This window comes from Phymastichus coffea, unplaced genomic scaffold, assembly GCF_024137745.1.
Source record: "Phymastichus coffea isolate CEN01 unplaced genomic scaffold, Cenicafe_Pcof_1.1 PCOF00005, whole genome shotgun sequence".
Taxonomy (NCBI): domain Eukaryota; kingdom Metazoa; phylum Arthropoda; class Insecta; order Hymenoptera; family Eulophidae; genus Phymastichus; species Phymastichus coffea.
The window spans coordinates 2,759,493-2,784,921 of NW_026706816.1; the positions used below are offsets into that span (position 1 = coordinate 2,759,493).

The 25,429-nt window shown below is 35.9% G+C and overlaps 1 protein-coding gene across 1 annotated transcript; it reads left to right on the top strand.

The window, feature by feature from the left end:
* The first annotated feature begins 24,732 nt into the window (after positions 1 to 24,732).
* On the top strand, positions 24,733 to 25,169 carry LOC131667838 (uncharacterized). The gene is made up of 2 exons (XM_058941557.1): positions 24,733 to 24,880; positions 24,934 to 25,169. The coding sequence occupies exons 1-2, from the start codon at positions 24,733 to 24,735 to the stop codon at positions 25,167 to 25,169; spliced, it is 384 nt and encodes a 127-aa protein (XP_058797540.1).
* The last annotated feature ends 260 nt before the right edge of the window (positions 25,170 to 25,429 follow it).

A 25,429-nucleotide genomic window follows, 5' to 3' on the forward strand; every position in this document is an offset into this window, starting at 1 on the left:
AAGTATCACCTGAAAGCCTTTATTGTCTTATCAAATACTACATCAGAATCGGCCCGCGTGTTTACGTTTACATCGGTGCTCGCTTGACAACAACATGCAGTGTCGGGACGCTCGCTGCTCTTTGTTAACAGAGCTATTACATGCACGCTTTGAGCACGAGGAATTAATTATTACGCATGCAATCGCGATCGCGAGATTGAGCTGGCCAGCTTACCTTTATTTAGCAGACGTTCGAAGACAAGAATGCACGATTTGCACTGCGGAAAAGTTTGTCTGTTCTTTTGTCGCGGCTCGCGAATTCGCGCGCACGTGGTTCCGCCCTCGATGGCGAACCTCACACACACTCTCGCTATCGCGGGGAATGACGCTCTCCTCTGGCTCAGGTCCGCACTCGTTCAGGCACTTCAATCCTGGATCGCGATCTTGGCGGTTTCTGTATCGGCAGCTGACGACGTGACTACCGGCAAATACCTTGATAGTTAGTGCTCCACTGGTTCAATTGCAATCGCGCGCGATCCGTCTGCTCGCGTGCCGAATTCTTTCGTTACGTTTTTCGTTTTTCGTCTCCCCGGTAGGTGCTGCCCCCGCAGGCAGCAATTAGGTTATATTATTAGCGCTAATTTGACGTTTACCGTCACAATACATAAAACGGCGTTTAGTATCCCTGGCTTGGGACGTTTTGAATTCAAAATATTACCTTTCGGACTAATAAACTCACCTAGGGTCTTCCAAAGAGCACTAACAAAAGTACTCGAAGACCTATTGGAAAAAGGGTTCTGCTACCTGTACATCGATGATATAATTATCGTTGCAAATACGGTTGAAGAACATAATCAAATATTCAAATTCATAGCAGAAAAATTAAGAATGGCAGGATTAAAAATTGAAACGAGTAAATGCAAATTTCTCCAAAAGGAAGTAGAATTCTTAGGCTACATTATAAGTGAAGAAGGCATCAAAACAGACCCAAAGAAAATAGAAGCAATAAAGCAATTTCCTATCCCGAAAACTATCAAAAATATCAGAGAATTCTTTGGCCTAACAAGCTACTACAGACGCTTTATTGGACCCTTCTCACAAATAGCAAAACCTATCATAGATTTACTGCAAAAAGAACAACCATTTATTTGGACTGAAGAAAGACAAAAAGCATTTGAAAAATTAAAAAATGCCCTATGCACAACTCCAGTTCTTCAATACCCAGATATGAAAAAACCATTCATCATTACAACAGATGCTTCAAACTACGCGCTGGGTTGTGTACTCTCTCAAAGAGAGATCGGTGATGACAGACCAATAGCATTTGCATCAAGAATCTTAAAATCAGCAGAGAAAAAATACCATACATACGAAAAAGAAGCACTTGGCATAGTATTCGCAATAAAGACATTTAAGAATTACATATACGGAAACAAATTAACCATCGTTAGTGATCACAAACCATTGTTATCCTTCAAATCAGCAGATAACAATTCAAGAGTACAAAAATGGAGACTAAAACTAGCAGATTATAATTATGATATTATCTACAAACCTGGCAAAATAAATACAAATGCTGATGCACTATCACGAAATCCGATGGAAGATATAAAAATAAATGTAGTTACCAGAGCACAAAAGGCAAAACAAGAATCAATAGAAATAATAACAAATGAACGACAAGTACAAGAAAAACAAGAGGAACAAATCAAAATAACAAGAAAACAAGACAAAGAAAAAGAAAATAAAAATAAAAATATTACACAAGCACAAGTACATATGGAAAATGAAGAAAATACAAATAATGAAGAAAAATACAGAAACAACATAACATTCAATTTATGAAAAAACCCATCGAATCAAGAAAAGACAATATTATACATTTTATCGACAACAAACATCAATCATTAGATAACGCAACAGAAAGACTAATAAAAATCAAACAGATACAACCAGACAAAAATCTACAGCCCCAGGAAATTCAAATAATACAGTCAGGAACAAAAAATATCTTCATAGCCTGTCTTGATACAAGACAGTCCGCTATGAGGATAAAGGAGAATCTCAAAGGTCTCTTCATATTATTAAGAACATTAATAATTTGCAAGAAAATAACAACATGTAGCATCTCAAGAGACCTACAATTAAAAAACATACATTGGACCGAAATAGAAAACATTCTAGCAACAACATTCGAAACTTCTGAAACTAAAATTATCATTTGCCTAAACTACATCGACTACGTAAAACTCGCAGACCGAGACAATATATTCGACCAACATCACTCAAGTGCACTAGGAGGACATTCGGGAATCAACAGAACATGGAACAGAATAAAGAACAAATACTATTGGGAAAACCTGAAAACTGATATAGAGAACCGTATCAAAAATTGTGAAACTTGTCAAAGAAATAAACTTAAAAGAATAAAAACTAGACAACCAATGATAATAACGGACACTCCCATGAAAACATTCGACAAAATCGCAATGGACATAGTAGGACCTCTAAACGTTACTAATAATCAGAACAAATACATTCTTTCTATACAAGACATACTCTCAAAATTCATAATAGTTGTTCCACTCATTAATCAAACCGCAGAAACAATTGCAGACGCCCTAATCAAAAGATTTATATGTATTTTCAGTTCACCAAAAGTAGTCCTCACCGACAGAGGAGCGAACTTTACAAGTAAAATCTTAAAAGCCATTGCTCGTAGATTTAAGTTTGCAAAAATAGAAACAACCGCATTTTCACCACAATCAAACGGCTCCCTAGAAAGAGCACATCACCCCCTTTGTGAATATTTGAAAATTTTTTCTAGTAAAAAAATTGAATGGGACAGTTTATTAGAATTAGCCCAATTTCATTACAACACAAGCGTTCACAGCGCACATAGATTTACTCCGCATGAACTGGTCTTCGCTTACCCATCACGATTACCGTCTAGTGAACCGTTAAAAATTTCAGAACAATTGCCAACATTCAATAATTATCTATCAACACTTATACAAAACATGCAGGATATTGCACGCTTAGCGCGAGGAAACCTCGTAACAGCAAAAAAAAATCAAAAAAATACTATGATCGCCACATAAACCCTTGCAATTTCAAAATAGGAGTTCAAGTGTGGCTCATTAAAGAATCTAAACCAGGAAAATTAGAAAAGAATCACAACCTGGGTCCCTTTGAAATATTAAACATCACAGATAAATATAACGTAACAATAAATAAGGGTGGAAAACCGAATACAGTTCATGCAAATAAATTAATATTACACAAGAGTATATAAACTGATAAACTTTTCTCTGTTTTAGGACAAAGAAATCATGTTTTCAAAAATAACGTTATTCATTACATTCTTTCAAATTACTTATGCATACATTGGGTATCACTGCGGCACCACAAACACTAACATCACAACATTCTCCCTACTGGACGCTGACGAATGCGACTTTAACACCGCAACCATAAACTCAACAATAGTAAGTGTAGAACTTATCCAAGCAGCCGAATTTAGAGATGTTCCAGTACATCAATGCAAAATTGAAATCCATCGGACAGTATACCAATGCGGATTATTCGGACATCTCGAACCTGAACAAAACGGAGAACAAAAATACTTTTATGAATTAAGCCATGAACAATGCCAAACTATCCACGAAACGAGAATTTTTAAATATGACAACTTTGATACGATTGCTGATTTAAAAATAAACGCCACAACAACCAAGGTCATAGACTTCGCTGGCGATGCAGGAAGCTGCAGCGGCGTAGCCTACGCAGACAGGTTCCGATCGTAGAGTAAGGTACTTGTTCAAGGCACAATTAAAATCACATTAATACAAGCCTATGCGAAAATTTGTCTGAGTAATGACAAATTACATTTAAGCTCAGGAACGACGTGTAAATTTTCAGACACAACTTGCGTAGACTCTGACGGGGGTTATACATTTTGGGACATTTTATCTCAGGAAGAATGTTTTACTAACACTTATGATATTTTATATAAAGGTCCAGTAACAAAATATTTTAACACACACAATGACGACATAATATACATGGTAAACACTAGCGACACGACCTTTGCTTTAACAGCCAAAGATAAAATATTGAAATGCTACAGAGAGTTCATAAGAACAGAACACCCAAAACTCTTTATCGCGGAAGAAAACAATAACTTCAACAAATACAAATTCGATAAAGATACTGTTACTAGCAAAAGCAAGGTCAACATAGATTTAATCACATACGTAAATTCTAAATTTGTATATATCGAAAAGCATTTGGACAGACAGCTAACGACCTTTACAGAAAAGTCATTACAGATAGGTGCGAAGTAGAGAGGAAAACAATACAAAGACCGGTCGAGGCTATATTAAGAGACAAAAATGTCAATCAACAGCCAGTCAACAGCGAGCTATCAGACCGCTCACACCTCAGAACAGTCAGTTCCTAAAAAGCTTGAGACTGAAAGTCGTTGAAAATCGTAGAAGAAAATATTGTGCATATTAGTGTGCTGTATAAAACAACAACAACAATATGGAGGGAATTCTAGACATTCATTCAGCTATCGCTTTCGATGAGTCTATAGCTCATTATGAAGTTCATGCGCATCAGCCTTATTCATTATCATATTTCAATAATAGCGATGAAATTCATATAGCAATTCAACATCAAGATTTATCTCTGCTTCCATCGCGCAGTACGATTCATATTTGTGGTAGGTTGACCAAGTCCGACGGTACTACGCCAGTGAAGAACATTTTATTAGTCAACAACGCCGTCTGTCATTTGTTCGAGTAAATATGATATGAAATAAATGCTATTGAAATTGATAAAGTGAAAAATGTAGTCTTAATAACTCTCATGAAAAATTGGCTTTCACTCAATCCATGTCAGAGCTCTATCGCTGAAAATGCCGGATGGAATGGTGATAACAATGAAGTTTTAATATGTAATGCTCTAGGTTTTTTTGATGTTACTATACCTCTCAGTATGTTGATGGGCTTTGCTAAAGATTATCGGAAAATTGTAGTCAATGTCAAGCATGAACTTATTCTCACAAGATCAAGAGATGATTTGAATTCTATTTTGTGTGCTCCAGTAGGAAATCCTGCTGCTTCAGAAAAAACAAAAATTACTTTAACTAAGGTTGAATGGTTGATGCCATATGTGATGGTTGCAGACAAAGAAAAAATCAAATTACTCAATCAGATTGAACGAGATTGTGCCATTACAATGAGTTATCGTACTTGGGAAATGTATGAGTATCCAAAATTACCACGTACATCAAAGCATGTATGGAGTTTTAAGACTTCCAATCAATTGGAAAAGCCTCGCTTTGTTATTTTAGCTTTTCAAACTAAACGTAAAAGTTCGGCGAGTGTTAATTCTAGTAATTTTGATCATTGTAATATTGGTAATGTGAAGCTATTCCTCAATTCACAATGCTATCCGTATGGAAATCTCAATTTGAATATCAATCAAAATCAGTATGCTGTTCTCTACGATATGTATACTAATTTTCAAAACGCTTATTATGGTAAAGAAAACGAGCCGTTATTCAATAAAAAAGATTTCATTAATAAAGTGCCGCTAATAGATATAGACTGCTCCAAACAAAATGAAACATTAAAAAGCGCGCCAGTCGATGTTCGCCTAGAATTTGAAACTCGGACTGATTTTCCTGAAGATACTGCAGCCTACTGCTTAATATTACACGATCGTATTGTACAATATAACCCAATTAGTGGCGATGTTAAAAAATTAGTTTGAAATTAACAAGACATTATGTAATCAATGTATACAATGCTTTTCAATAAAAAAGAAAATAAATTATATATATTGTTGGAATTTAATAAAAACTACCTATAATCATACTATACGAGGGTGATCCGATAAGTACTTAGCCTCACCGCCCGATGGCGCTACTCTCGCAAGAGAAATATTCTATCACGTAGTACAACCTTCTCGATGGTTACTGTCAAGATTTCAGCCAGATCGGAGTTGTAGTTTATTTTTGAGAGCGTGTGAAAGTAAGTGTGTCCGTTGATTTTTGAAAAATAGAAAAAGAGTAGTATCGGTCGATGATTCGATTCTTGTTTTTGGAAGGGATATTGCGTAGCGAAATAAAAAAGCGCTTGGATGCTGTGTACGGTGACTCTTCTCCTTCGATGGCGACCGTCAAAAATTGGTTTAACGAGATTCAACGTCGTCGCACGTCGATTTTTGAAGAGCCACGTCCAGGTGCTCCTAAAACGGCTACCACGGAGGATAACGTAACAATAATTCACGATCTCGTATTGGTAGATCGACGATTGAAGGTGCGCGAAATAGCTAAGATCGTAGGCATCTCAAAAGACCGCGTGGGTCATGTCCTGCATGAAATTTTGGGCATGAGAAAGCTGTCGGCGCGATGGGTGCCGCGTTTGCTCACTCCGGACAACAAGCGCAACCGTGAGAGCGCAACCGTGCAACAACTTCAGAGCAATGTCTGACGCTGTTTAAGCACAATCCGAAGGAGTTTCTGCGTCGTTTCGTGACAGTCGACGAAACATGGATCCACTGGTATACATCAGAGGCCAAGGAACAGTCGAAACAGTGAACTTTACCCGGCGAAAATGCTCCATCGGCCGGAAAGGTGATGGCCACCGTTTTCTGGGATTCACAAGGTGTGATCTACATTAACTACCTGGAGAGGGGCAAAACGGTCATAGGGCTGTACTATGCCGAATTACTGGGCCGATTAGACGTCGAATTGCAGAAAAAACGGCCCCATTTGGCGAAGAAAAAAGTGCTCTTCCACCATGACAACGCACCGGCTAACATCTCCGCCGTCGCCATAGCTAAATTGGTCGAATTAGGCTACGAATTGTTGCCCCATCCACCGTATTCTCCAAATTTAGCTCCGTGCGACTTCTCTTTGTTTCCAAACTTGAAAAAGTCACTCGCCGGGCAGAAATTTGAGTCGAATGAGGCGGTAATCGCTGCCACGGAAGCCTACTTTTCAGACCTCGAGGAAACGTATTTTTCAGACGGGTTAAAGAAGTTGGAGCATTGCTGGGCCAAGTGTATCGAACTAAAAGGAGACTATGTTGAAAAATAAAATGCCATTTTACCAAAATTTTCGTTTTTCTTTTGCAGGCTAAGTACTTATCGGACCACCCTCGTATAGTGACTATGACGCCCTATAATTTCGATTGGTGAGGTATGGTGACTATGGCGTCCTCTACTTTCGAATAGTGAGGTATAGGCTTTATATAGAACAAACACGTATCTCTACTCTCGTAACGGTTTTGGGAACTAGTAGAGTTCATATTAACTTCAGCATCTTTTCAAATGGATTTCGTAATAGATGTTCAAGGCTTTCAAAGTTTAAGCGAGATTTTTGTTTGTAAAGAACTCACATATCTACCATTAGATGTAGATACTGTTCCAACTGTGTTTTTCTTCGAACCACCATATCATTGGTTTCAACTTCCTTTCAAGTGTCGAAAAGTGAATCATTTCTTAGAAACGTGTCATCATGGTTTACTATGGAGATCCGGTCTTATTCCATATAAAAATTGAGCACGTGTACTAAACAATCATTTAAATAATTCTAGACATATTTATGTAAAAAAAATTTTACCTGAAAAGTAAGTATTTTTATTTTTTGTTGTTGTTAGAAATTGAAATCATTATTAATTAAAAACTTTTTTCCTTTCTAGAAAAATTTTAGAACTTGAAAGCGAGATGAGATGTCCACCAATGAGCGCATTACCTTACCCATTAGAAACAATATGTACATATCATTACAATCAACCAGCTAACTTTGTATGTGCCATTACAGATGCACAAAGATTGTTTTTATGGATAAAAGCTAGACAGAAGTAATCTGAAGTGGAAGGTATTGATGAAGTTGACAATATTACATATAAAAATTCAAATCAATATTTCAATATAGCGATGTCAACTACTGAAAATAAAGATTATAGACAGACTGTATTATATTCAATGTATAGTTGAATGAACAATAAATTAATAACTAAACGAAAATTCTATAAGTTTTATTAATTAATATTCAAATAAAATCAACTGTGAGGTTGTAAGGTTCCCGAAATCTAATGAAACTACTATAGCGCTTGCTTACAGAAAGAGAGAGAGAGAGAGAGACCATCATATAGTTTACCAAACACCCTACCGACTTCTACAGAAGGTGGGTAGGTGGGTGGGTGGGTGGGTAAGGGGGGGGGGGGGCTGTCGAAGGGACCCACTGGCACGTGGGAGGTGTCAAACGAACATCAAATGCCCTTTAAACACTCAGCATGGGGTCTCACCTTAATTTAAAAGGTATCACTACCGTAACACCTTCATCGGGCGGCTCCTTTGTGTCCCAGAACATATACGTATCCCTTATACATTGGCGGCATCCTTTGTCGGCTCCTTTGTGTCCCAGAACATACATTGCTTATCTACTGATATCAAAGGCCATTTGTTTTCAAATAAACAATTGTAATTCTCTAGATGATTTTCCTCGATTAGACCACTTTCTTTTAGACCAACAAGTATGATTTGAAAAGCAGTGTCAAGCTGCAACAAATTCAAATTATATTTAGATATTATTTCAAATTATTTTACATTTTTTTACTAGTAAACTTTTATTTCAACTTACAAAATCCAATACACTTGCATCTTTTAGACATGCAAAAGTTTGGACGTAAGTTTTGGTTGATAGTACAAACTCTGTTTTCTCCTTTCTAACGAGTTGATTATGTCTCAACGTGAAGCAATCTCTTCATTTGGCACCTATTATGATTGTATTATACTTTTCGCGATTTGGATCAGTTAAGAAATCAAACTCTGGTCCATAATAATCATCTACAAATTCAAAATATAAAAATTCTTTTTTATATGTATTCATAAATTAAAAGATTTTTTTTTATTCAACTAACTCACTTGAAATGTCATCTTTATTAATGGGGGAATCATTCATAACCTTGTTATCGCTGTTCATTTCAGGTAAAATCCTAGCTAGTGTTAAATACTTCCTGCACTCTTTGAAATACCAATATAATAAACCACCTTCAGGATTCTCTTTACTGTATGGAATGTACAGCAGTTCCTTATCAATCGATGGCATTAATTCTTTTATTTGATCAGCAAAATAATTGAAAGTGGCAGTAGTTATGCTAAAAAAAATAAAATCATTTTAGAAACTATTTAACTTATTATCAATCATGAACATTTAAAGAGGATTCAGCTATACTCTACTGAGACATGTAAAGCAATTTATGTATTAGTAAACGGTTAGTATATTTTGTATATAAGTAAGCTGTATTAATGACTAGAAAATGTTGTATTTATTATAAAAATGAATACGTGACATTGAAATTATGATCGATAGTATATGGACAAAACATTATAACATATAATTATGTATGAACTTACAAATAGTTTATTGGATCTTTTTCCAAAACGTTATAAATAACAATATGTTTCAGTCTTCGAAAGTCCATAATTCCAAAATTTTCGTATTTGCCTAAAATTATTCTACCTTCTAAGTTTTTGCGCAAAAGATAAAATATTTCATTTTCTTTGAAACTAAAATTATCTGTAATAACATTTCATACAAACATTAATTAGAAATAATAATAGTTATTTGATGTATACTGAATTAATAGTCAAAATTATGTATTGAGTAAAAAAATGGAATTGAGGTTAGATTAAAAATGAATTCATCCTGTTTGCCAACTAATACCTATCATCAAATTTTACAATCGTTCGTGAAGAATTGTGTAATACCCTTTTTTATTTTAGTTAATTGTTAATATAGTCAATAATATAACATGAATCTCGAAAATTCCATACCTGATCTACGTTTCGGTTTTTCTCTAGTTTTGCTTCTACTTTCTTTAGACCTCGGAGCACTTGAATCCATTGCAAAATCTTCATAATTAAACAGATTGATAAGTTTGAATGTTTTTCATCAATAATAACAAATACTTACAATAATGAGTTCCTTTCAGCGTTTTTCTTATAAAGACAATAGAGGCACTCCACTCGCGCACGTATTCACGTATACGATCACAGTTAACGCGCGCTTTTAACTCGATGTCATCGAGGGCTAGTTTCTCAATTCGCCGGGCATTCGCTATACTCGCCACTACATAGAGCAACTATTCACTACCGGGCAGCTATCCGTCGGTAGAAGTGAAGCGAGACCTCGAAAACTCAAGCATATTAGTTACTTAGTATTTCGAAGCCCCACCACGTGGCAATCGGAAACTTCACCTCAAAAGTCTTTCCAGTGTATGTGGGTGTTAAACATCTTTTCATTTATTATTAAATCTGTAAATTGAAACATAGTTCCTATGGAATTATTAAATATACAGTAACTCACAAATTTTTAAAATTATATAAACATTGCTTTATATTCTTATCAAAAAAAAGAATTAAACTTTGAATAAATATTTATTTAAATGTAAAATTTACTCAGCAATCGAATGCCAATTACCTTATCTCGATAGAATAATTAGAAAAATAGATATTAATAGAAAACTACAAAATGTGCTATTTTTTGCAATTAATTGTTAATAAATTAATGTTCCGGAAACTTTCAACGTCCAAAACTATTTTTTCCGTCATCAATACATTTTCCGTGGCGAAAGAAAAAAAATTCTTACTATTCGCAACAATATAGATAAATTATTTTTTTCGTACCAGAATGATCGGACTATAAGAGTAATACTGTACCAAAAACCAAGAAAGAAAGATTATTAAAAGATAATTGAATAATTCTATATACTCGTATTTCATTATCATGTACAATTGAACATCTGTGAAAATAAAATCACTCGTCCTAGAAAGAAATCATTAAATCTCATTTAAATTTACCAAACCAACTATTAATGGAAAGTACTATTCAAAATAAATTAAGCATGTTTTCTTATCTACAGGTTTATCTACAGGTTATCTACAGGTACACTGGCACTGAAGAGCATCCAATCAAAGCATTTAAAGACAGCTCTGGTACGCATATATACGCCGACACTGACACTCGAGCACGGGGAGGCAATCAGGGAGAGAAAACAAGAGCCTCATCGGACAGGACGATATTACACCATTTGTAAGTATTGCATTATGTTCATGGTATATCGCAATCGGAAATGCGCTAATCAGCGACCTTAACCAATAGACCCACAACTAGCTGGTGGTGCATACCTTTTGTTCTCTCGAGTTTTCCTAGACCGACCTGCCTGTAGTTGTCGCGATGCGCTTATAGAGGGAAATATTTCGTGTACTACGCGATAGGGAATGGCGTCGACGTGATTAGCTTGGGCAGACCGCAAATAAGTTAGTTGATACGTTGACCGAAAAGGCGTGGTATAGATCGTGAGTTGAATTTTGACTTAAAATTTTTAAATTAGTAACGCAGACCGATAGCGAATAATTCGACACATAGCGACGGATATTGACCTGGGCAGACCATGAGAAGTTTAATTTTCCTTTTCTTGGCATAATAAATAGTGACTTTTCCAATTGATAGCCTGTTATTTGACATAATCTGCATTGCTGGAATTGTTTTACAACCGTTCACTATCCATAGAAGCCGGAGGAGCTCCCTTTTCCGACTACCTGCTTCTGAGCGGAGCCGCCTACCGACAACTTAACTGGCCGACCGCCATTAGTTCGAACGCAATTATTAAGGTTTTCGCGCTCTTTCCACGCTTACAGGTGGCCAGCGAGGCTAGTGCAAGCTGAATAAGATAGCCGACCTCCTGTTTACAGTGATCTATCACCCACCCGTTCGCAGCGCTAACCGGCTTTCTAGTGCGAAGTTGGTAGCTGGCGCTCAACAACAAAAAGAAAGCCGAAAACCGACCGGCTGTGCCGCTGGTGACAATTGCAAGGAAGGAGAAACTCAACGAATCATTTTCCTTTATCCCTCCTCCGTCACAATATTGTAAAAAAAAGTTTAGGCAAAGAATCATCAAATAATTAAAAGTTTAAAGTTATAATAATAAAGTCGTTACATGGAACATTATTTGAAGAAACCGAACCCAGTTTAGCACTTCTGGTAAATAGGCTAATAATATAATCTTTTGTATATTTGTGAAGCAACGATATCCATTTAACCTGGTTTGCTGTTATAAATAGAAACAGTTACACTTCAGAAGATGGAAATGCCGTTGGAAAAAAATTCTGAATTATTCATTATCGTTTATCATTACCTTCGCGACGTTCTTCATCAATTCCGTCTTCTTCATCTTCAGAAATTTTTTCTTTCTCGACACGCTTTTTCTTCTGTTTGGACCACTTAAAACAAAGTTTGAATCGCATTTTATTATGCTATTACCCAAAACCATTTTTTCTTTGTGAAATAAGTTGATAAACAAAAGATCAGTTTTCTGATTTACATGGAATAATAATTTTTTTGGAGTAATATTTAATTTAAAAAGATTATTCTTATGTAAATGTCTGAGTAGTCTATCCTTACCTTCGTCATTCTCAGTTTCGTTTTACAGTTGTTCTGAACTACCAAATTCTGTTGCCTTTTAGTTAGACATCAACAGAAATCTAGATACATTTAGAATACTATCAGCATTATAAGCTTTGGCTTTCACCTTTTTATTTTCTGAAAACAATTTAAATTAAATTGTTTAGATAAGTACGCATTAAAAAATTTGAAAGATGAAAATAACTTTATCTTATTTAGATGAGAAAAATATGGAATTTTGAAAAAATTTTCAAAGTATGAATAAAATAGTAAAGCTGGCATAAAAACAATAAAAAGAAAAGATCATCAAAGTGTGAAACATAAATTTTTATTTTTATTATTAATTTGATAATAGTACCTTAAACTTTTGTTTTGGTTGTTCGTAAATAACTACCAATATAAGATTGAATCTGTCTTAGTATTATTTTATTTTTTTCAACTGCTTGCTGGACCACCACTATACTCGTAAATCAATATTATATATTATAAATTATTTTTTCTCAGTTTTTGGTTTATATATATATAAATTATTATTTTCTAAATACATCATTACAAAGTTAATGTTTCGATTCAAGATGGAGTAAAAACAATATTGTGTAATATGTTTTATATTAACAAATCTTTAGCAGCTTTCAATTTACCATTGTATTCACGGCATTTGAACTCCTGATGTATGACACATGCGTTAACATTTGCTTTCCGCACATAGAAATAATAAGACGTGAATTTCTCTTTCTTGTGTAAATAAGTATGAGTGTATCCAGTCTGTACTATTCATATTCAACACATTGTTTGCTTTGATTTGAAGCATGTGTTAATATTTTGTACAGATACATAGGTTTGAATTTTTATTTCTCCCCTTTTTGGCATAGCATGCTGTATGCATAGTTGCATTTAAAGTACATCTTGCTGTTAACTTCTAATTCTTTTTATCTACAAATTCAAATAAATATTTAAGTTTAAAAATGATAAATATAGTTATTTATTTTAATACAATACATAAGTTGTTATTTTTCTAATTCTAATTTCTAGTTAATAAAGGTAACTCACAACTCTATTCTTAAATTTTCTCGACGTGTTCAATTCATTGTGTAATGCGGTACATTACAAGGTTTTTCCTGAGCGTTGCATTATTTGCAACACTTCAGGAAAGCCATTCTCGTCCCTTGCCGCCCGTAACCAGTTGTATAAAATGAAAACAAACGCACCCTATAAGAAACAATTACCCTTTTTCATGCCCGAACAACAAAACTGGAGATATTGGCGAAACAAGCTCGATGAACGCGATCCGACGGACACTCATAAAAAAAAAGGAGCGCACCACGGAATAAGAGAGTGCACGCATACACTCACTCACGACCAGGTGTTGCCGACTAGAGAAAGAAACACGGAAAATTCACTGGGAAATGCAGCGGAAATGCATGTTGATGACACATGCAGATCCGTTATACTCCCAGGCGCTAACACCAATACTCACGAAACACTGAAACATCTGGGGCGAGCAGAAAATCGCCGATGAAGTGGCAGCCGGCAATCAGCTGCGTCGGGCTGCTGAACACCATCGGTGACATCCTGAGCGCCACACACACTCACAACGAGGACCACACACAAACACCCGGGAACACGTAACCTGACCGACACGGGAGCGCCCCAGGAGGTGTTCCAAAGATCACTACGGGAACACGAGGTGTATGCGCGAGAGAGCGAGCGGCCATTTTGAAGCGCCAAGATAAACTGAGCATGAGCGAGCGAGACCGACTGAGAGCGAGCGAGACAGACTGAGACAGAGCAAGCGAGACAGAGCGAGCGAAATAGACTAAACAAGAGCGAGCGAGACAGATTATATGAATTAATGAATAGAATTATATGTAAATGCGATGATGGGGGCGCTACAATTGAGATGACTTACATTATAAATTTATTCACAACTAACTAAAATGAAAATTAAAAATGAATATGAAAGAAATACCGAATTATGAAAATTCGCATGCGAATGACACGCTTTATTATGATAGCAAGCGACAAATAATCCGATAAATTTAATCGATAAACTAACCGACAGAATTCGAACTTCTGTAGAAATTCGCTGGTGACGTCACGACCAATAAGCGAATTAGAATAAAATTTGATTTCCATCCGCATAGAAAAATAGATAAGAGTAGGGGTAGATCTTTCCCATCAATTAATGCTAACTAACCTATTGGGGGGTGAAAGAGGGTAAATAACGACGAAAGTAGGAGAATCAAGGAGGGCGCTGTATCCTTCTAATTTACATATGGACCAATGATGAAATATTCGGAGGGCGTTACCGATATCAGAATTATCATACAGCGCGCAGCTGACCTTTCCGCCATTTCGTAAAATCGAACGTGAGTGTTAAGATCGGACGAAGAAAACCAGTAACTAGTTGATTCGCGCTGACCTTTCGCCAATAGTACTTTGTCGCGGATGTTGGAAGTATGCGAATTAAAATCCGAGATGTAATTATTTGCGCTGACCTTTCAACAAACTATTAGATATTGCGAGTGTTAGGATCAGACAAAGAGAATTCGTGATTTAGTTATTCGCGTTGACCTTTCGCCAAGATTAGCTATTGTGAGTGTTAGGATTAGACGAATTAAAATCGGTTATTAAGTTATTCGCGCTGACCTTTCGCCAAGATCTTAGTTACTGCGAATGTTAGGCTTAGACGAATAAAATCAGTGATCCAATTATTCGCGCTGACCATTCCGCCATTTTCGTCAATCAAAGACCGACCGGGAGGGAATATTAGCATTTCCACTATTTCGTGTCCTTGCTGTCTCGTATAATTATGCAGAGTCATACTGATCCTAATTAATCCGACCACATGCGTATGAATTATGAAATAAGTCAATAAAAGTGATTAATTGTTCTTTATATAAATTTTTACTACTTGTTACCCTGCCTTATTTGCATGCTGATTATTTTTAGCCGCGAACGGTTATAATCGGGTAACGCTGATTCGTTATATTTTCGGTTCCCTCGATAGGTAACATACGCGCGTATTCGAACGGACTTTCGACCTGAAACAAGGAGTCATCATCTGAGCTGCCGGCATATCATAAACGAGGAGACAAAGAGGAACCGAATTCTTGGACACCGAGGCCTAGAGTAGAGGAGGTCGTGACTACCCATCCGTTTACCCACCCTGCGCAGTCGCCGAGAGAGCAAACCGAGATACGCGACAACCTTTAGGCCCTATCCCTAGTCGAACGGCGGTCTGGCGCTCTAAATAGTATGCAATATCGAATTACATTCATTTAAATAGATTCACATACATTTTAATGATTTTCAATAAATAAAATCATATCTAATTTTATAATTTTTAATATAATCTAATGCGTAACAATATAAAAAACTATTCAATCGAATTTTATGTGATGACTTTCATTGAAATCGATAAAGAAACTGTTCAATAACATACTGTTCAGATGTTATTGTTTTAACAATTATTATATACGATAGAATATGATTATATTGAATACGATTAGTTATGGCTTTCATTCACCATTAATTCTCATCAATAAAAAACTCCTCGATTATATACTATTAGACAATTTTTCTTTTAAAACCTTTCAAAACTTATAAAATACAATTCAATAAAATATTATATAATTGTTTTGTAATAGTTTTCACACACTGCTACCTATTTTTAAAGGGGAAGTTAAAGAAGCGCTTTCGCTTTAAATGTAATCGGAAGACTAAGCGGGAGAATAAACCAATTTTTGTTAATATCAAATGACAAACCTTTTATTACCTTATAATTCAAACAAACGCGTGCTTAAATTAATCAAAAATCTAATCATCTTAATCGTATGTCTACAAAATGCTTAACCGAATAACAAACGTGACTTATTCTAACACAAAGAAACTGGTAAAGTAGCTGAGCTATCGCCTGGCTACCACGCACTTACAACTAAACGAAAGACGCAACACAAATAATCAACGAAGAGGAATGAAACAAAAGTAGCCGTCAAGTGATCACCTGGCTACCTCATAATTCACGCGGCCGCACATCACTGCGAGAGAGAAAGAGAGAGAGAGAATAACCGGGGGAGAGAGATAACCTGACCTTTGTTTTTCCTTGATGATCCCTGGGAGGCAAAGATGGCAACTACAGAGCAGGCCGATTGTCCAGCTTCTCGTAATTGATGCTGCTGGAGATGGTGTGCTTTCGACGAAAGGCCAGGGCGTGGAGTTGCTCAGGATAGAAGACAGCCAAACCTCTTCTTCGCAGGGAACAATTGCCAAGATAATCGTACCTTACCTGTGGTGCATGACAAATGTATATATAGAAGCGCAGGCTCGGCAGGTACAGTGCCGGTTAGCCACTTTTACCCCCCCCCCCCCCCGGGCAAAATCAGTCTAACTTCAAAGTTTCATATCTCTGGTAGAAATTAACGTACAGAGACGCGCGTGGGTGCGTTTGAAAGGTCTTTCGGAGAGCTTTCAAATGATATGACTCACGATTGCCATTGATTGTTTTTTTAAATTTTGCAACAATTATGCAAAATTGAAAATTCTGAAATTTTTTTATTATTTTTGACAATTAGCCAATTTTGGAAAAAAAATCGTACGAAAATTTGAAGTACACCATTTTTTAGCTATTACCAAGCCCTATCTGAATCACTCATCAAAAATTTATTTTCGTCAAATATGACGCGCGCACGGGCATTTTTTCCTGGAAGTGACAGTTTTTTTCAATATTTTTTATCTCCGTCAAATTGTAACAATCGAAAAAAATTTTATAGGAGAAAAAATGTTTGTTTGTTCATGTAGAATACTGCAATAATTTTTTTTTCGGTTTTTTCGAAAAATTTTTTTTTTCGGTTTTTTTCAATTTTTTTTTCTCATAGTCGGTACGCTAAAAAGATGAGAAACCACAAAAAAAAATTTTTTTCCACCCATTCAATAATACTACATAACAAGTATCGTAAATTACATAAAAAAAAATCTTTTTTTTTTCGACCTTGAAAAATAATTTAAACCGAAAAAAAAAATTTTTCGAAAAACCGAAAAAAAAATTATTGCAGTATTCTACGTGAAAAAACAAACATTTTTTCCCCTATAAATTTTTTTCGATTGTTACAATTTGACGGAGATAAAAAATGTTGAAAAAAACTGTCACTTCCAGGAAAAAATGCCCGTGCGCGCGTCATATTTGACGAAAATAAATTTTTGATGAGTGATTCAGATAGGGCTTGGTAATAGCTAAAAAATGGTGTACTTCAAATTTTCGTACGATTTTTTTTCCAAAATTGGCTAATTGTCAAAAATAATAAAAAAATTTCAGAATTTTCAATTTTGCATAATTGTTGCAAAATTTAAAAAAACAATCGATGGCAACCGCGAGTCATATCATTTGAAAACTCTCCGAAAGACCTTTCAAACGCACCCACGCGCGTCTCTGTACGTTAATTTCTACCAGAGATATAAAACTTTGAAGTTAGACTGATTTTGCCCGTGGGGGGGTAAAAGTGGCTGACCGGCACTGTATGATGTACAATACGAGCGTTGGCGCTCGTGACTTACCGCCGAGCAACCAGTTGTATTGAAGCGACCGACCTTCCGTTCTACTCCTGTATCTCACCTTCATTATACATACTTGCGTGACTGATTACTACAAACATAATAATTAGTGACGAGGATTTTGAAAATTGAAGACTAACAACGTGACTAAGGCACAGTTCTCGCATACCCGGACACCGACTAGGTAAACAATTTACTCTCATTGCATTAATATCAACCTGGAACGAGCTCATCAAAGATTAATCTCCATCGTGGGTACACAACGTTTCAAAACAAGAACTCATAGATTTTATGACTGATTTGAGATTCGATACCGATAGTACGATAATACTTCTGGATTATTTTAATATAGATGAACTAAAGAAAATTTGTGAAAAATGAGATATAAAAAACCGAACAAATCAACGATAGACAGTTTAATTAAATGTTCATTGGAATATGAACTTAGCAGCGTTTTAGAGCTTTCTGATTTGGACATTTTACGGAAAATAGTAAAGGACGTCATCAAAATTGTTAGATATATTCAAGGATATAACAGAACAACAACAGCTCAAGACAGCGCAAACCGACAAGATTCGACAAGCAGCGCATTCCAGCAATACAGGTAACGTCAAGGCCAACTACAGCACGGCATCAGCAAACACCAGTGAAACGGAATCGGACGACGAAGTAATGTCATCAGAAACAAAAATTTTCTTCAGTTTAGGAACCGATGATTGGGAGATTTTCGTAGATGAGATGGAGCTATACTTTGTTGCAAAAAAAAATCGAAGACGTAGAAATGACACGAGTAATACTATTAACTCATTGCGTAACGATTCATACAAACTTTTCAGTAATCTATGTACTCTATATCTAATATCCTAATAAGGAGAAAGATAGATGAAATGATTAGCAAGAATGAGAGCAAAAGCAAAGGAAAGGCAAATGTGAAAAGGCAAAAGAAAGTAACAAAGGAAAAAGTTGAAAAGAAAATATGCAAGAAAGAGAAAAACAGAAGAGCGGAAAAGGTAGATTTCGGAGAGAGAGAGGAAGAGAAGATTAATCAATAGAAAACATGGGAAGAGAAGCTGAAAGGACAGGCGCAGAAGACAGAGACGCAAGAGTTGCAGACACACCTACATATGTACATATATATACAACACACACACACACACGCACACGCACGCGCACACTCACCTACATATGTACATATATACACAACACACACACACGCACACGCACGCGCGCACACACACATACACACACACACACAACACATACATTATCAACTACACAAACTGGATATGAGACACAAATAGTAATGTAAGAAATGAAAACCAAATGTAACATATAAGTTGTAAATAAATAAACTAACTAACTAACTAACATATAGACTGTTAGAATATGAAATTATTTATTCTTTAAAGAAGGCAATTGCAGCAAGCAACGTTGGAACCGCACGAGTAGCAGACGGCTGAGCGGCTAGCGCGGGGTTCGTTTCATTTTAGTGCTATCTTAATCCTAATAGCGGGCACTCGATTTTCTCAACGGTTTCTTATGTAAAAAATGAGAAGAAACACGATGGTACAAAAATTAAAAAAAAAATATCGTTTTTTGAGATAATGTCGATTTTTTGAAAAAATTGTTTATAACAATGGCATAAATAAATGATTTGGTATTTTATTATTTACATTTTAAAAGTGAAACTCTTTCCGCGTCTTTAAAAAAAAGAATCATGTCCATATCTTTATTAGTCTCCGAGAAATCGAATTAATATAAAAAAGTCTAATATTTTTTGAATAGTTGATAAGTCGGCCCCTTATTAATATTTTGATCTAAAACTCTGCACAGATGTTGACCTCTGTATAGGTAACAAGTCTACCAACTTTGAACAAAATTGGTGATTTGAAGTTTTAAACTGTTTGAAATAGCCAAGAATTGCCCAGACTTATCTTTATTTAACAAAAAATCTTAAATGGATTTATACAAGAAAATTAAGTGCAGAAGTAATGGATTGTTGATACTGACTGGACTTGAGGTAGAAATGACAGAAAATCAACCACTGGATATGTAATTAGAATATTTGGAAATGTTATATATTGAAAGTTTAGAAAACAAAGTAGCGTTACTAAATCGTCAACAAATGTAAAATATGTAGTTTTATCAGAATTAATTAGTGAAGTCAAACTTATTAAATAAAAGTTTTCAGAGTGAATATAGAAAAACCGATAAATATTTTTGAAGACAACTCACAGAGCAGTATAATGTACTGTATACAATGCAAAACTTATACGATGCACTTTGAAATTTTGGTGAGTGCTGAGTTGCGTAATTACAACTCAGCAGTCATCAGGTATACAGGCTCCGAAGTCAAGCGTTTAGTTTTAATGTCTATGGGCTTATGAATATTGTAAGATCATATGTATGTAATGCCACTCATCAAATATAATAAATGCATATAAAGAATAATTATCCCTTTTACTCATACTTTATTTCAACAATAACACTTCTCGGTACACTAATCAGTTACGATTTTCGTCTGAGCAGATACAGTTCACCACATTAATGTGCCATTTAAAATGTTACCCAATCTGAACTCACTGATTTTGATGATTCTTGTATATGTTGTAGTACATCAAAAAATCAAGAGAATGATATTTTTTTTATCGGTGAAAAAACATATTAGTAGGTAAACTAGGCAGGCCACAGATCATGGGGGGCCTCAGATCATTGGAGGGGGGGGGGGGGGGCAGATCATAGGAAGGGGCCTTAAATCATGGGGGGGGCTCAGATCATGGGGAGGTCTCATATCAGTGATCTGCAACTCTTAGATCAGGTGCCTCCCTCTCCTCCTGAGATCTACGGCACTCTTAGATCAAATGCCCCCTATCCTCCTGAGATCTATGAGATCAGGCGCTCCCGCCGCCGCCCCCTCTGTAATCTGAGGCGTATGAGCTATCAGATCAGCACTGTTAGATCATGCGCAAGAGTCCCTCCCTCCACCCGCCCGCCCAATATGAAATGCGTTTTAAATATTAAAATAAATTTATGTATTTAATTGAATTTAATTAATTTGACGCAATTGATTTACGTGTAATGCACAGATTTAGTGAAAAAAATTATATACTGTAACGGGGTTGATAACCGTCTTTTTAATTATGCGAGCGATCACATCGAAGAGCGCGCGGGATTACCTACACGTTCAAATTCGAAAACCGGAGAGCAGGAGGGAACGGGCGTCAGTCAACCAACTTTCTACTAGCGCGAAATAATAACATCGAAATTACAGACAATATCACATGTGAAATCGTTTATTTCCTCTTATCTCTACAATGTATTAGGCCCGCGTGTTTATGTTTACAAAGCGCACGCGCGACAATAACATGCAGTGTCGGATCGGTCGCCGCTCTTCGTTCGCCGAGTTAATACATGCACGCTTCTTATGGAATACGAGAGATTAGTTAATAGCAATCATAGCAATCGCGAAATTAAGCTGGCCAGCTTACCTTATTAGCAGTCGCACAGTGAACGAGAGAAAAAGTTCGCACTCTAGTTTCGGGAAAGTCTGTCTTTTTCACGAAGTATCTCGCGTGTTCGATTTCGCCCACGATGGCGAAACCCCACACTCACGCACACTTGCACGCACTCGCTCTGGTCTGGCTCAGGCACCGCTTCTTTCGATTAATTCAGTTGATTCGTCTCTGCACTCCAAGAAAACTCGGGAAAACTCTTATTGATAGTTGCTGCAGCTGAGTGTGCGGGTTCTAATCTTCCACTGGTTCATTTTCGGATTCGCAGGCGTTCTGTTCCGTCTCGTGCCGAATTCCCTCATTACATTTGCCCCAACCGGTAGGTGCTGCCCTCGCAGGCAGCCGCATGGTTGGACTGCTAGCGCTAATAAGACGTTTACCGTCACAATACTAATTATTAATTCATGAAATAGTGGAGTAGAAGAGGGAGGGTAATAGTAAATATACACATTGTTTTTTCTTAAATAAAATTTCTTTTATTGATAAAAAATAAATCTTATTCTACAAGTCATTTACATTAAAAGAATATTTATAGAAATCTTTCAATAATTTTATCGCTCTCTTTCCAATCCATGCAGCAAACATTTAAGTAAAACTTTTTCATAAATTTAATATTTTGATGTGCGCATGTCGTTACGTATTTACCGTTATGATTAGGACACACAGTAATATTTCATATTTTCAAATTTTCATATTTTCAAATTTCAAATAAGATTTCATATTTTCAAAAGGGGAATATCCCCAATCATTCAAGTCGAAAACTTTGAGGCCATATCGTTCTAACCACTCTTTTTTCAGATCTCCGGAAACAAAAATATTTGTAGCATCTTTAAGCGTCTCTGTGATGATGAATTTATGCTCTTCGTACTTGAAATCATCAGAGTTCCATTCTACTAAACCCAACTACGAAGCCTCATTGAAATGCTTCTTTCTCTTTTCAGAAAATCAAGTAGACGAATTTTTTGAGTATTCGATGCAGTGACGTATGGCATAAGCCATTCGATGTGTGTTATAACAATCTTGAACTTTTCGTTGATTGTTTCTATTTCCACTAATTTTGTTGTTTGGATAACGGCCTTTAAATCACTGCTTGATCGTGTGAGAATTAGTTCATGTTTCATGTTTACCAATACTTTGCGATAATCTGCAGCAAATCCGAGGATGAAGTTTAAAGGAATAGTGACATCGAAATATCCTTCGTCATTGATTATTTTCTGATCATTTTCTGTTATACATCCGGGATTTTCAGCAATCCAATTTAGACTTCGATTAAGTGATAGCCAATTTTTCATAATAGTTGTAGACCAACGTTTTTACATTTATCGATTTCTATTGCATTTATCTCATACCTAATTTCCTCAAACAAGTGACAGATGGCGTTGTTCACAAATAGAGTATTCGTTAAGACTGCCTTCTTATCATCGCACAATCTACCACAAATACGCAATAAGATACGAGATGGTAAAAGACACAGGTCTTGATGTTGGATTGATATGAGAATTTCATCGCTATTTTTGAAAGATGTATTGGTGTACGGTTGATGAGTATGAATCTCATAATGAGCCAAGGATTCATCAAAGGTGACGGGTGACTGTATTTCTAGAACGTTCTCCATTATTTCGTTAAAAGCAGCAAAAAATAATGCAATTTACTTTCCACCAGAAATTACTTTTAAGCTGAGACTTTTTAAGAACTTTATGCTTTGACGCGTGAATCCTTTCGCTTTTCAATGACGAATGACACTCGGAATTCGCCGAGTTGTCGCTTTTACTTTCAATCGACAACTGATGGTTGGATTGTATATTTTACTGCTTATATAGCCACCACTACTATTTAAATTGTAAACGATTTCCACCATGTACTTTTCAGGTGTAATCTAATTGTTATCACTTCACCTCAAAAGTTTATTAAATTTCCGTCTTGGTCAACGATGCGTAATTGTAAATGATTTATACACTTTACGGTAACTGGAAGATAAATCACATTTGAAGGAACTTCGATAATTTTATATCCAGGTGGTACTGCAGGAAAAAATTCATGAATATCGTGAACCTTACTTTCATTCATATAGTATATGCACCTGAGGTAATGTTACACTCGACTCTCAGAGCATTTACTTTGAGAATTTTTACTGAAAGATCCGAATGGTGAGAGTTATTTTTTTTCTAGTTTACGCTGTGCAAATCTCAGTACTCGACTAATGGAAGCTTGTGGACGGAAATCGATATCTTCTTAACATGGAGGATCATCAAAAAGAAAAACATGTGCATTGTCAACTTGTGAAAGCTCAAGATACAATAAGAAAGAAGTATAATCTACTGAAGCATGCTCGAGATTGCACTGATAAAGTCTTAAATAAGACATTCAAGCTAATAATTGATTCGCTAAATACTATAGTAAGCGAAGTGGAACCAATCAAAAATTTAGTAGAACCAATCAAGAATTTTGTGAGTAAAAATCCTTCTCCTCCTCCTCCTGAAGTTTTTTAGTTAAAAAGACAGAGTTTTTCAAGAAAATACCACAACATGAAAATAATTATTTTGGTGCTGCTAGTGTTGATTATGAAAATCTATAGTCTAGCAGTGAAGATACTGATGATACAGTTCCGCACAACAATACACAAATTTATCACAGTTTATCTGAATTAAGCGAGGATGAGAGCTTGCCTGTCGATAAGTACATAAATGCTTTGAATAAAAGTGACTCTAGTTTTTTGAATTTGATTTATGGTGTGCGCAAAGAAAAAAGTGGAGCTTATGTGCTTGATAACTCCACAGTGACTTTTAATGAGAATACCGTAAGCGTTGATGATTTCAAGTATCCGAAAAGAAATTGTTTAACGGAGTTACTTGTGACAAAGCAGCCTGATAGAAGTATAATAACACAAGATGATCTCAAGAGATATCGAGAAATTTTGGAAAAGTCTAGCGTTCATAGAAAAAGCATGAATCCATATGAGCCTATACGAGCACATAGTAGTCACAAATTTAATAACACCATTGGTCCATTATTTTTTGGAGGGCTTAAATTCACCACGTGCAATAATATTTAGTTGAGTAAGATCCATCTGTAAAAGAAACAAATTAGTAACTGTTACAGACACCATCATAGCATACTTGAAAAGTAATTTGAGTAACTTAGTTGAAATAAATAAATCAGTGATAAAAATAGATACTCAAAATATAGAAGTAGACGTGTCGTCCGCCCATGGAGCATCAAAAAGTGGTGGAAGAGCTTCACAAACCAGCCATACGTAATTATCCACGACGCAAGTACGATATTCGAGGAATAGACGAGACCTGGCAGGCCGATCTCGTCGGTATGCAGGCTTATTCTAGAGAAAATCGCGGCTACAGTTGACTTCTCACGATAATCGATAATTTTTCGAGCATGCGTGGACCGTTCCAGTGAAAAAGAAAGTCGGTAGTGATGTAGCAGCAGCACTGAAATCTGTTTTGGTGAAATGTCGAGTACCAAATAATCTTAACATGGACAGAGGCAAAGAATTTTATAATGCAACTTTTGAAGCTCTCATGAAAAAATACAATATTTATCTCTACTCGACTTATAGTTCACTCAAAGCTTCAATATGTGAACGACTCACAATCAGTCGTACGTTGAAAAATGCTACGGATAAAATTTAGTCTACGCGGCAATCACAAATGGGTAGATATACTACGAAAGCTCACTGCTGCTTACAACAATCGTAAACACAGAACAATTGGCATGAAACCTATTCAAGTGACAACGGTGAATCAAGCTCAAGTATTACGCAATTTCGTTCAAGAATGTATAAGAAGGGGGGGCAAAGTTCAAAGTTAGTGATAAAGTAAGAGTTAGTAATGCGAAGCAAATGTTTGAAAAAGGATATACACCGAATTGGTCTACGGAAATATTTACTATT